Source organism: Penaeus chinensis, chromosome 3 (genome assembly GCF_019202785.1).
Source record: "Penaeus chinensis breed Huanghai No. 1 chromosome 3, ASM1920278v2, whole genome shotgun sequence".
NCBI classification, from domain to species: Eukaryota; Metazoa; Arthropoda; class Malacostraca; order Decapoda; family Penaeidae; genus Penaeus; species Penaeus chinensis.
This window is the reverse complement of record NC_061821.1, coordinates 821285-833784: the sequence shown is the minus strand read 5'-3', so window position 1 is coordinate 833784 and position 12500 is coordinate 821285. Positions and strand designations below refer to the sequence as shown.

Genomic DNA, 12500 nt, shown 5'->3' with positions numbered 1-12500 from the left:
AGTGGAGGCAGTGGAAAGCTTTTCGTTGATATGCATTTTATGTTCGTGGCGCTGTGCACTAAATAATGATCCGATGTTAATGCAACAACCAGCAATGGAAAAGATTAGGCTAGGGCTATATAGAAGTATACAGAAGTTATGAATATGAATACAATATGTGAAAAAATTGACGACTATGAATAAAATCTGAAAGGCTGACTTCTCAAAAAAATACCACAGGATAGAAATTCCTTATCCTATGGTCTTCGTCTGATCTTAGGAAACAATACCAATACCAATTAAATTCTAGTGTTCTACAATACAAAAATTGAGGGGTGATTTTTTCCTTCTCCCTGTAACATGCAATTAAAAAATAATAAAAGGTGTAGGACAAGGACTTTCAAACAAATAGCCACTATGAAAAAGAGTGGAGGGAATATCTGACACCCTCTGGGAAAAAAAAAAAAAAAAAAAAAAAGTATGGGTACTAAAAACTATGCAATATGATCCTCTTTCAGCATACCATAAACTATGAAATTCAGTGAGTCTGTAGAAAAAAATAAAAAAATAAATAAAAACAGGATGGTCCTAATCATAAACAGAATAAAAAGCAAATAAAAGATAAACAAAAAATGCATGGCACTGGGAATTAGAGACCCATTTTAGCCAATTTTTGGTGTGTAAAGATTGGAAATATAGTAAATTTTTTTTTCTTGGAAAAGAAATGTACTATTTTCATTTTTCTCGAAGACAGAACTTTTTAAATTCCACATCCTCATCATTTTTCACATAATCTTACAGCAAAATGGAGCTGCTTCTTATCATTTATTCAATATGTGTGCATGTTCCTGACACTTCATTTAAGATACACATACATTACTCTTATCTGATATAGAAAGTTTCTGTTTGAAGGTTACACACTTTTAAATATCATGAATGGATTATCATAGTTTTATTACTGAATACTGGCACATTTGAAAACAAGGACAAAGGATATGCAATACAAAAATTAAAACCTCCTAAACATTGTAGACAGATATGTAAATACATGTAAGACATTGGAAGACATAATCAAACATATGAACAAGACTGGTATATGAATTAGTGACAAATGAATGAGAAACAATAAAGAAAATGTATTAATGACTGCAGAAAAATCACTAACAACCACTGGTTCTTAATCTATTTATCACTGCACTCGCATTGCAGTACCTCGTCTTTGCCTCTACCCCCCCACCCCCCTATTTCAACCAGAACAGATCTGCACAAGTAACAGTCATATAACGTACAATAATTCTTGGACCGAGAACAAGAAAAGCCAATGTCCTAAAGGTCAATGTTGAGAAAAATGCCTTTGAAAGTTTGCTCTGTTTAGTGAAATGTAGCAAATAATACTTTACGAAACCAATTTTTTCAGTGACTAATCAAACTGTATTGCATTAATCTAATCCTTTTAAAGGCAAACATTGCAAAGTGTGCATTTCTTGTTGATTATCTGATAAATTAAGACATTTCCTGCTGTTGATGTTGAAATAATTCCTCAATTTGATTTCTAAAGTATTTCTACCATTTTATGGCTTAGAAACAGAAATGGATAAACTTCCTTTGATAACAATTCGGTAATTTATTCAGAGTTTTTTTTCTGTAACTGTGAAATCTATCACCTTTATAATGAAAGCAGCATATTAACTCCCAAGGAAAATATTGAAGAGTAAAAGTGTCTAACCTGAAGCTTTCCGTTGCCATATACTCAAAACTGCAAAATACCTAATGCACCGATGACATCAGCCTCTATAACACTTACAGAACCAAAAATATCCAGTTCGATGGGTATTCTTCTCTCAAAATTGGCCTTTTTGGACACTGGCCCTTCTAGCACTTGGCCCTAGAATCAAAAAAAGGATTCCAATTGCGTCCATACGGATTTCTACTTTCTTCCTCTGGGCTCCCACCCCCCCGTGTACAAACCACTGCTATTGACTAAAGAGGTTTACCGAAGAACTTGATAAGTACCGATACAAGTGGTTTTGACTGAATGCAAGAGAAAAGAGACTGATGGAACTGCAACAATGCAGACTAACTGCCAGATAATGCCATTTTGAATGATTGAGTAATGAGGCTGACATGTACAGTGTGAACCTGGCCCAAAAGTTGTTGAAATTGAAGAGAAGAATTAAGGGGAAAATATAAAGATGGGTGAAGAAAAAGAAGATTGAGAAGGAAATATAAAAAGAAAGAAAGAAAGAAAAAAACAGGAGAGAGATTCTACCAAAAAACAGAATGAAATGAAAACTTAAGGATTGTGTTTCTTTACAGGAGAACAATATCTGAAAGACTGCACAGTGAAAATATATGGGGATGGGAGGGAGGGAGACCTAGAGGAGAAAAGGAAACATGTAAGAGGCCTATTTAGAGCTGCCAAACTATCATTATTAATGTAGTCTGAATGTGATTCCTAAGTAAGTGCTGCATATATGTTCTATCCTTAGAGTATTCTTGTGTCATGACCTTAGATTTGGTCCTTTGACAGACAGAAAGACTAACGCTGACAAGGAATGCCAGGCAAATGCACTTGAGAAACATATAGGAAAAAACACACACACACATACATACACACACACACACACACACACACACACACACACACACACACACACGCGCACACGCACACACGCACACACGCACACAGATTAGATGTACAGAAAGAGGCAGAAAATGAAAGATAAATGTACACATTTTTGCTTCTTCATTAAGAAAAAAAAATTCTATATGCAAAGAATTACAAACATCCAATCACTAGAGATACATTTCTTACATTAACTTTATCATACTGAATCTTTATTCTTTTTGACTTGATACTTGTCCTAGAAATAGAGTACTGAATTTACTACAAAATAAACATTTAAATTCATTTTGACTTTATATTTACAAAATTGCTTTAATATATAAATTTTCTTACTGCAATACCAGGATATCATATATCACATTCATGTAAACCACTGGTATTTGGGGAAAATGATTAATCAGATCTACACTCATCAAGGTTTCTGGAACCAAAAAGGGAGGAAAAAGAAAAGGGAACAACTTCCCCTTGATAATGCCTCGAGTTCTTCCCATTTTCTGAAATGTGGAAGCCTCACTCTTCTCCCTATGTGTATCTACATCACGGATTTATCCCCGCTTCCATTACATTTTTGCTTTGCTCATGTGACGGGGATGCTCGAGGGCGGTCCTCTGAGTGAGGGGAGTTCAGGGGCGGCTGGGGAATTACGGAAATGCGGTGCTGAGGTGCGTGAGATGACGTGGGAGGCGAGGCTTTTGAGGAGGAGGGCTGGTGAGTGCTGTTTGATGAACGAGAAGAGTACTGAGGGTTGTGGCCCTGGGGTCCTAAGGAGATGGGTGAAGGCTGTTGTGAGGATGGTGTCAGCTGCACAGAGGGCTGGATTTGTGACGTTGATGGGTGGGAATGCTGCTGCTGAAGGGAAGGGAATGCATGTAGGGAGTGGTGAGAGGAATGAGTATGCTGAGCTGTTAGTTGCTGACTAGTGCTTTGCTGCTGATATTGGGAACTGTGTAACTGAGAAGAGACATCCCTATGCTCCCCCCAGACCTCTCCCTGTGGGTCTCCACCTAGAACTGTTGAGGCAGCTGCCGTCTGATCCTCAGCAGACTCTGCAAGCTTCAAGGCACAAGCTCTTTCGTGTTTATAATAGTTACTGCAGTGATTGAATGACCGCCCGCACACTCGACATGCATAGGGCTTCTCCCCTGTGTGTATTCTCAAGTGGTTGCGAAGGATGGACTTGAAGGGGAAGACTTTGTTGCAGAACGGGCAGGGGTGGGGCCGGCCTAGTCTGCGCAACGCTGCTATGCCCTGCAAGAACGGGAGGGACCAGGTCACTACACTGTCCCACTCATGGCCTCTTAGCTTAGTCCCTCACAGCAAGCACCTAAAATACCTCTAAAGTCTGGTTTTATTCTAATCACTGAAACCTCTTCAACTTTCTCAACAGCAATCACTTTTATTCTAGAGCTCTGTTCTCTCCCTCTCTGTCCCCTTTCCACCCAGTATCTGTTCCCTAGTTATAATGTGAAGAGCTTTGAACTTTTGCTGTGTCTGGGGAATTGAATGTGATGTTAATCAATAATCCTTTCCACATTTCTTGCATCATGTCATTGCCCTAACCAGTCCACTTTCAAAATCCATAGAACTTGATAACCCAAAATATCAAAGAAAATCCTGTTTACTCTCTGAACTGTTTACCTCCTTTGATTTTAGTACAACCTTCCTTTTGTGTATCATAACTGGGAAACAACCTTTAAATATCTGTGGACAAAATCAATATTTGAAAAAGAAGGGATTGAAAGGAGAAAGAGAATAAAAATTACCACCAATGTTAACTCAATTTTGGGCTTTATTTCTTGATGGTTTGGGCCTTGACTTCTTGATGGTTATTCATAACACATGCAGCATAACATTTTTTCTTCCATATACTAATGAAATATCTATTTACCCTGTGACATTGAGAACCTTCAACTGATATATTCATGCATTTGGTGTACATAACTTTTAACTGTGAAATTACCCTTCTGGTTTATCACTCTTAAAATATTAAATATATGGATGTCCAATTTACTGAAATTTCAATGAGACCTAAACAGAACAGAAGAGAGATCTTTACAAATGACAGCAAAATAAGATGTTCTGCAATGGAGACTTTTATGATCATGTCAGTACAGTACTTTGCGGGGTTGTGTGCTCCACTGGGAAAAAATACTTTGCTAATACTTGACACTTGTAAGCCAGATATCATTTATCCAAATTTGATGCAGTACAACAGCCTAGAAGTGGCATATCTTCATGAGTTAATGCTTCTTCAGGACATATATGCAAAGGATACTGTAAGATATGCAACAGCAGCCAAGTAACAGTGCTTGTTAGGCATGCTGTATATTCAGGTATGTCATGACTCCCCATTGTGGCAGCAAGGTGAAAAATGTTTGCAAAATAAGACCATAAAGCAAGGATGTGAATCATGGCACATTTTACCAAGGTGTAAACCGGGAAACACACAAAGAGAAAAATGGATTCTGGGCACATTAGTTTTACTGTACTTTTGGCCTTAGCATACCTTTCATCTCTAGTTGTATTTTTGGCTTTATTTACTTATCAACCCATCAATCATAACTGTATACATGTAAAGAAAAACAACAAAATGAAGGGGGTAGAGTTGGGAAAACTGGAGGGAGGGGAACATGTCAGAGTCAGGTAAGGGGCTGACTATGTCATCTTTATCCCAATTGGTGATGACGAGGTATCCCATGATGAAGATGCAAAAGGCTGAGTGACACATTATGTCACGAGTCTGTGCACCAATTGCCAGGATGAGGTCTCATCCCCTACTGTGAGTTGAACAATTGCTCTGGCATGAAGCAGTGTATACCAGTCTATACACGTCCTAGTCTGAATTACTGAAATTCTTCACTGTTATTGGGTTAAAACACATATTTCAATTACGTCTGCTTTGTAGAACAATATGTTTACTGTTTTCATAAAGTAGGCAGTCTTAAAGTGTGCAGAAAAAAAAAATGAAGCAATATTAGTAAAACAAAGCCTAAAATACAAACAAAACTAAATGAGAGGGTAAATATTTCCCATTTTTGCTACACTTACACTTTATGGCCATATGTACTTTCTTTTTCAATCTATGCAGCAGTGGAGTCATGTGCTTGAATGGTGATGCTAGTCACTGACTGATGTGAATGATGACTTAGTCAGCAAGATCCTACATTACTGGGAAAAATCAGAAGGACACCCCATTCTCCACAAGTGTTGTGATCAACAGATGATTTCTCAGTTTTCAAATTCTTTCAGTTAGATCCAAAGCACTCTTTTAGGAGAAAATAACTAAACAAATCAATCACACTGGACTTAAAGGGTTTGAGGTCTACTCTGTCTACTGAAAGCCTATGGCAAGTTATATAATACTTTTGTCAAGTTGGGCAATAAAGGGTTAATGAAAAAAATATAAATTTCCTAAAATATAAATGGTAAAGTACTTTACTGACATTCAAAAAATTCCCTGACACACTTTGTATATAAAATTGATACTATATGTCTCCTGAAGTAATATATCGTATCACAAATTTATATAAATTTACATAAACAAATAAACACAAACCTGCCAATAATAAATTTTAATCTCAATAATAATTTTCAATTTGAAGTCTCTTCATAGATTTTCTGCTTCTGCCACTTATGATTTTTGTTCTTAATGTAATTACTGTAATAAACTGTCACAGATACTGATATTCTAATAAATATTTTAAAAAACTCTAAAAAAGTATAAATGAAGATAAATAACTCTTAATGCAACAGAGATAACTGACATGTTTTAACTAAATATATGTCTGAATTAAACAGCAGCTCTATTAGAAATACACCTAATTCTGATGAATGTTTTATGTAACAACAAAGAATGGCATCAATCCTGGCCATGATGCAGGCTGGCCTCAACACTCCACAACGGATGCTAGTCTCTGCACCGGTACTGTATAAGTGTGGCTCTGATGGTACTAGTTCTGGAGCAAAAGCCTTCAAGAGTTGGCCTCACACCCAGTTTTTCAATGCTCTTATTGACAAAACTTATTGGCTTGTCCAGAATCAAAAACAAGTAGGAAAAAACATAGTGTCTGCACCAGCACTACTGATCATCCAAATTTGTCAATCACATCTCTTGTATTTAATGTCATATATTCTTATCTACATTATTTGTATGTTTATCTACTTTGCCTCACAGTATCTATTCCCATGTTAAAGTCAGCGGGATTATTTACTGCCCCCTTTAGATTTTAGTGAGTTTTGTTACATACGGATGGCTCCTCGTGTGCCCAGCAGCAAGAAGCCTCCCAGTTGGCCGAGAGGCCGATCCTGGCTTCCCCTTCCTTCAAGTGGCGGGAAACGGTGTTTTTCTTTCCAGTACTACTAATATTGACATTGTTATCATTCTTAGTGATATTACGATTATTAAAGTGTTATTAAAATAATAATATCAAAGAAGTGAAGCTTTCCTTGATGACTCAGCACTTGCAGAACCATCTATGTTTAAAGACAATAGATAAAACTTTTATTACAGTGGACATGGCATTGCAGTCTTGCCACTGAATTAAGAAACCCAAATCATGTAAAGATATTTTACGACAATTTGTCATTTACATGCATTTTATATTAATAATAATAATAATAATAATAATAATAATAAAAAAAATATTAATAATGATAATAATAAAAGGAGGAGGAAGAATAAGAAGAAAAGAAGGAAGAGGAAGAATAAGAAGTGGAAGAAGATGATGACATAGAGGAAGAAGAAAAAGAGGAAAAAAGATCTCCACCATTATATATCATACATAGCCCCTTTGGTTGATAAACACAATATAGAATTTATCTTTAATATATTAACTTCATATAGACCTCTGACATAATAACATTTGTATGAATACAGGTAAACACACCATCACATAACGTGGCTACCAAGACTTGAACTGGCTGCTTAGGACAGTACTTTATCATGCTGGCACCCACAGATGACGGTCTAAAAGCCCTTGACAATAGGCATGGTGTTTAATGACATGCTGAAATATATATATATATATATATATATATATATATAGATATATAGATATATATGTATATACATATATAGACATATAGACATATATCTATATATACATACATACATATATATATATATATATATATATATATATATATATTTATATATATATGAATAAATATATAATCATATATAGTATACATATGATATAATATATATATATATATATATATATATATATATTATATATATATATATATATCACACACACACATATATATATATATATATATATATATATATATCACATATATATATATATTATATATATATATTATATATATATTATATATATATATATCATATATATATCACACACACACACACACACATATATATATATATATATATATATATATATATATATATATATATATATATTACATATACATACATATATACACACACATATATAAAAGTTTGGTTAACACTGAAAAGTACATTACACAAGAAACCAGAACAATTTTCCACAAAAAAAGGAACTCATGATATAGTCCAACTCATCTTTCTGTCAAACTCATGTGAATGCATGAATGAAAAAATAAAACCACAATTTAATATCAATATTTGTAAGTATAAGGTGCAATGTGGAAGCAAGGTGTGTTCAAGACAACTTATGCTTGTGTAACACATATCTTACACCTGTGACTGGCCAACTAAATATTTGATCACACACATACAAGTGTGCTTGTGTACAAATATTACACACACACACACACACACACACACACACACACACACACACACACACACACACACACACACACACACACACACACACACACACACACACACACACACACATACACACACACACGCACACACACATGCACACACTATGTGAATATCTCCCAACACACACACACACACACACACACACACACACACACACACACACACACACACACACACACACACACACACACACACACACACACACACACACACACTCACACACACTATATGAATATCTCCAAACACACAGACACACATAAAACACATACATATTTTTCATCAGTACAATATGAAATTTATCTGTCAGTACATTATATGAAGGCACAAAAGAGATTGAGAAATCTGAAGTTCCTTGCCAGGACTATTGGTAAATGATATAAAGTACTCTAGCAAAAAAATAACATACAAATAGACAAAAACAGTAACTGTGAAAACAGACAAACAAACATTCATACAACATTAGCTGATCTTCTATTGGGACACATTTCTCAACCATAAAATGATCATCACAAAAACTTATTTGAAAAGGAATTGATATATCGTATATATAATAAATCTATATCATATATGATAAACTGGCAATTATCTTTCGTATGGTTGTTATTTAACATTGCAAGAATGTTCTCGAATGTGCAGGATATGAGAGGAGGACTGAATTCATCTCATTTTCACCACCGGTAAAGATGGCTTGACATTAAAAACAAAAGTGAATTCATAGAAAAAAAGAAAGGGGAGCAAAAGAAGAACAAGAAGAAGAAGACGAAGAAGAAGGAAGAGAGAAAGAAATATAAATAAAACACTTGCACCAGGTATTTGCATTAACCACTGCAGTTTCTGTTGGCCAATACTGCTTACACAAGGATGGCTTCACAAGTGCTTTAGTCACTGAACTCAATTACCAGACAGACCTGATCTCATTGGTTCACTCTTTCCTTGAATAGTTGGGACACAAAGTTTTTTTCTAATACCATTATTCTCATTATCAACATTATTGGCTTTCCTCTTACTAACATGAAAGATTGCAATTATCACAATGTCATTCACAATGCTGATAGAAATAGAAATCAGAACTTCTTTCTCAAACCTCCAGGATTGTGTAGGCAGGCTTAGTAACTGACTTCTTGGTAATGCAGTGTTTGTGGAGCCATCTTTGTGGAAACAAAAATATGGTGCAAAGGGTATGTACTCATGACCTCCCAACATCAAAAGGTTAAATGATAGATAAATGTTACAACAGAATTTTTTAGCATTTCTATATACACAAATATATCAACATATCTATATTGTTTCAGAAACTCCAAAATAGTACTTGACATTTACTTAAAATGCCTCAAATATAACTCAGAAAGATCCAATATAAACAAAAGGAAAAAGAAAAAAAATAGTTAATTCCATATAACAAAAATGAAGACAAAAATGTATTCATCATATAAGTCAACTAATAATCTTTCTGAATAATAGAAGATGACTTAAATCCCCTATTTTCATAACATGAGTTAACTGTTTGAATGCACTCTACTACAAGAGGCTCAAAAAGACCTTGTACAGTTGTTGCCTCAGAAAGATGAATCATTTAACATCTTAACCAAACATAGAAGCCTAACAAAAAAACATATAATTATCATCTTGACATAGATACAGGTTAAATCAGACACCTTTTGCCTGATCCTGAGTACAACAACAAAATAAAACCCTTTATACTTCTCAGTTCCAATTGATAGCAATACTCTCAAACAACAATGGCAACATAAACTTAGTAAATACTTTGTAAATTAACAACTCAGTATAATTAAACTTGGACAAATTGGTATATCACACGATAATCAATAATGATTGGATAAAATCATTGTGGATAATTGCACAACAAAACAATAACTACAAACACCCTGGTGGACTACAATGTCCCTGGTTTTGGGAAGTCCAAAAGGAGGGTAAAAAAATACCAAACTCTAACTACTAGTTGAAACCATTCCAAAATAAATGTCTCTATTCTTACACTAACACCATCTTCACATCTGAGCTCACCATTTCACAATTTTGCATTCAGTTTTCCATTTTTCTCTCCATTCTCATTTTGATTTCTTATGCATGTCCCAACAATGCTTTTAAAATGTTCTCAACAAAAATGTAACCATAATTAGCTTTTCCAAAAAGGCTAACAATTTAACCAAACAGAAGCAGCAATAGTAATTCTCATACATTAATCAAAAGTGAGGCTAATGAAATATGAAACTCTTTGTGTAAAAGATACATCAGGGAAAATAGGGAAAGACTAAATAAAACAAAAGGATAAGTAAAAGCCAACCAAGAGAGTGCAATTCCCATAAACTAAACTATTCATTAATTGCAAATTAATAACACACGAAGCTGCACTTGCAGAATTTTCTCGTCTTTCCCTACCATACTGAAGCTTTTGGAAAAACAGAAAAAGAAAAATAGTAATCAGAAGACAGAACACACATGTAGTTTTGAACACAAAACCTCATAACTACCAAATTCAGGACCTAAATGCTTTGCTCTCCAGAAATGCCAACAAATCGTCATTCAATAGTCTAGTACCATATAGCTTGGAAGAAGGAAGAGCAAGAGGAAGACTGAAAGGAAGAGGAGGAGCAGGGGAAAGTGAAAGAGGAAAAGGAGGAGGAGGAGGAGGAGGAGGAGGAGGAGGAGGAGGATCCATTTAGTGACTAAATAAAGAGAAATGTGTTCAGGTAACCTATAGTTGAAGTGGCTCTTCTGTGCAGATCTCTCCACACTTTGCCTTGTGGGCATGCAAAATAGACAAACAACTAGATGCTTTCATTCTTCTGCTGACACCATCTCAGTGGGGGTGAAGGCAGACCAATTAACACATTATTCTTGGTGTTTATCTATTCTGTACATTCATGAAGCAAGGTGTGTACATGTCCATATGTGAGATTGACTATGAATGTGGACTGTATGAACATCTTTTCTTAGGATTTCTTTCCATGAAGAGAAAGATTATCAATAGTAATAATAATAAGATGCTAAATAATATTTTGTTCTCCAAAAAAGGAGACAGTTTCATATACATCTACCTCCCATAGCTTTGGAATACCTAATGTGTCTAAAAGGCCATTCACTGCACACATAAATGTGTACTCTAATGTTTACTTACATCCATACAAACACAAGCCAACCTGTGCAAGCAAACATCCACACAGTCACACACAGGAAGGAAGGAGAGAGAGAGATAGGGGGAGGGGGGGAAGGGAGAGGGAGAGAGGGAAGGAGGGAAGGAGGGAAGGAGGGAGGGGGAGGGAGAGGGAGAGAGTCTGTGTGCTGTCAACTTATTCGTTGCAAAAACAACAACTAATCTTTGCTAACAAAGAAAAGTACAGATGAAAGGGTAAAGCAAGTACAGGATTACAATGATAGTACTGAATTCAGACAAAAAGAAAAGCAAAAAGAGAAAATGACATGATTTTCAGAAAACTTCTTTATCATCTGTCAATATCTTTTCTCACAAAATCTGTGGACAAATTAGTTAAGTTTACTAAGACAAGTGTCTCACTTTATATTTTGCCTTCTTAAAATTATTCATAAAATAATTATAAAAAATATGACTTTTACTATAAACAATTCAAAATACCAAACCTATTTGGAGAGCTATGATGGAATTAAAAAAAAAAAAAAAAAAAAAAAAAAAAAAAAAAATCAGTCTTGCAATTTAATCGAAATGAAAAGATAAAAAAAGAGAGACACTCCTGCACAAATTCGTCAATAAATAATATAAAGAGAAAAGGTCAAAGGGCAAGCTGTAACAAACCTAAGGAATCTATATATTTTCACCTCTCAAACTGTAATTCTTTGACAATATAAACTTGTACACATCCTAAATGACCTAAAAAATATTTTTCTACCATTTGTGTAAAAGCATGAAAACCATAATTCACTCCTTATGCATATACAAAATCAACATTTGATATGATACAACATTTATAAAATATATTTTGGATAACATTCAACATCGAGCTAGAGTAACATGTATCATTATTTGTCTAGGAAATGTCTTCGGAAGTGTCTCTGGTAATTGGACTGTTCATTGAAGTTTCTCTGACAGATATGACAAGAGTAGGGCTTTTCGCCGGT

The 12500-nt window shown here is 34.8% G+C and overlaps 1 protein-coding gene across 1 annotated transcript; it reads right to left on the bottom strand.

Moving 5' to 3' along the window:
• Nucleotides 1–104: 104 nt before the first annotated feature.
• LOC125038299 (transcription factor hamlet-like) lies at nt 105–5333 on the bottom strand. Its single transcript, XM_047631762.1, has 6 exons — nt 5262–5333; nt 4494–4553; nt 3170–3853; nt 2104–2118; nt 1747–1864; nt 105–115 (listed from the first exon to the last, which is right to left on the bottom strand). The coding sequence occupies exons 1-6, from the start codon at nt 5331–5333 to the stop codon at nt 105–107; spliced, it is 960 nt and encodes a 319-aa protein (XP_047487718.1).
• Between the last annotated feature and the right edge of the window lie 7167 nt (nt 5334–12500).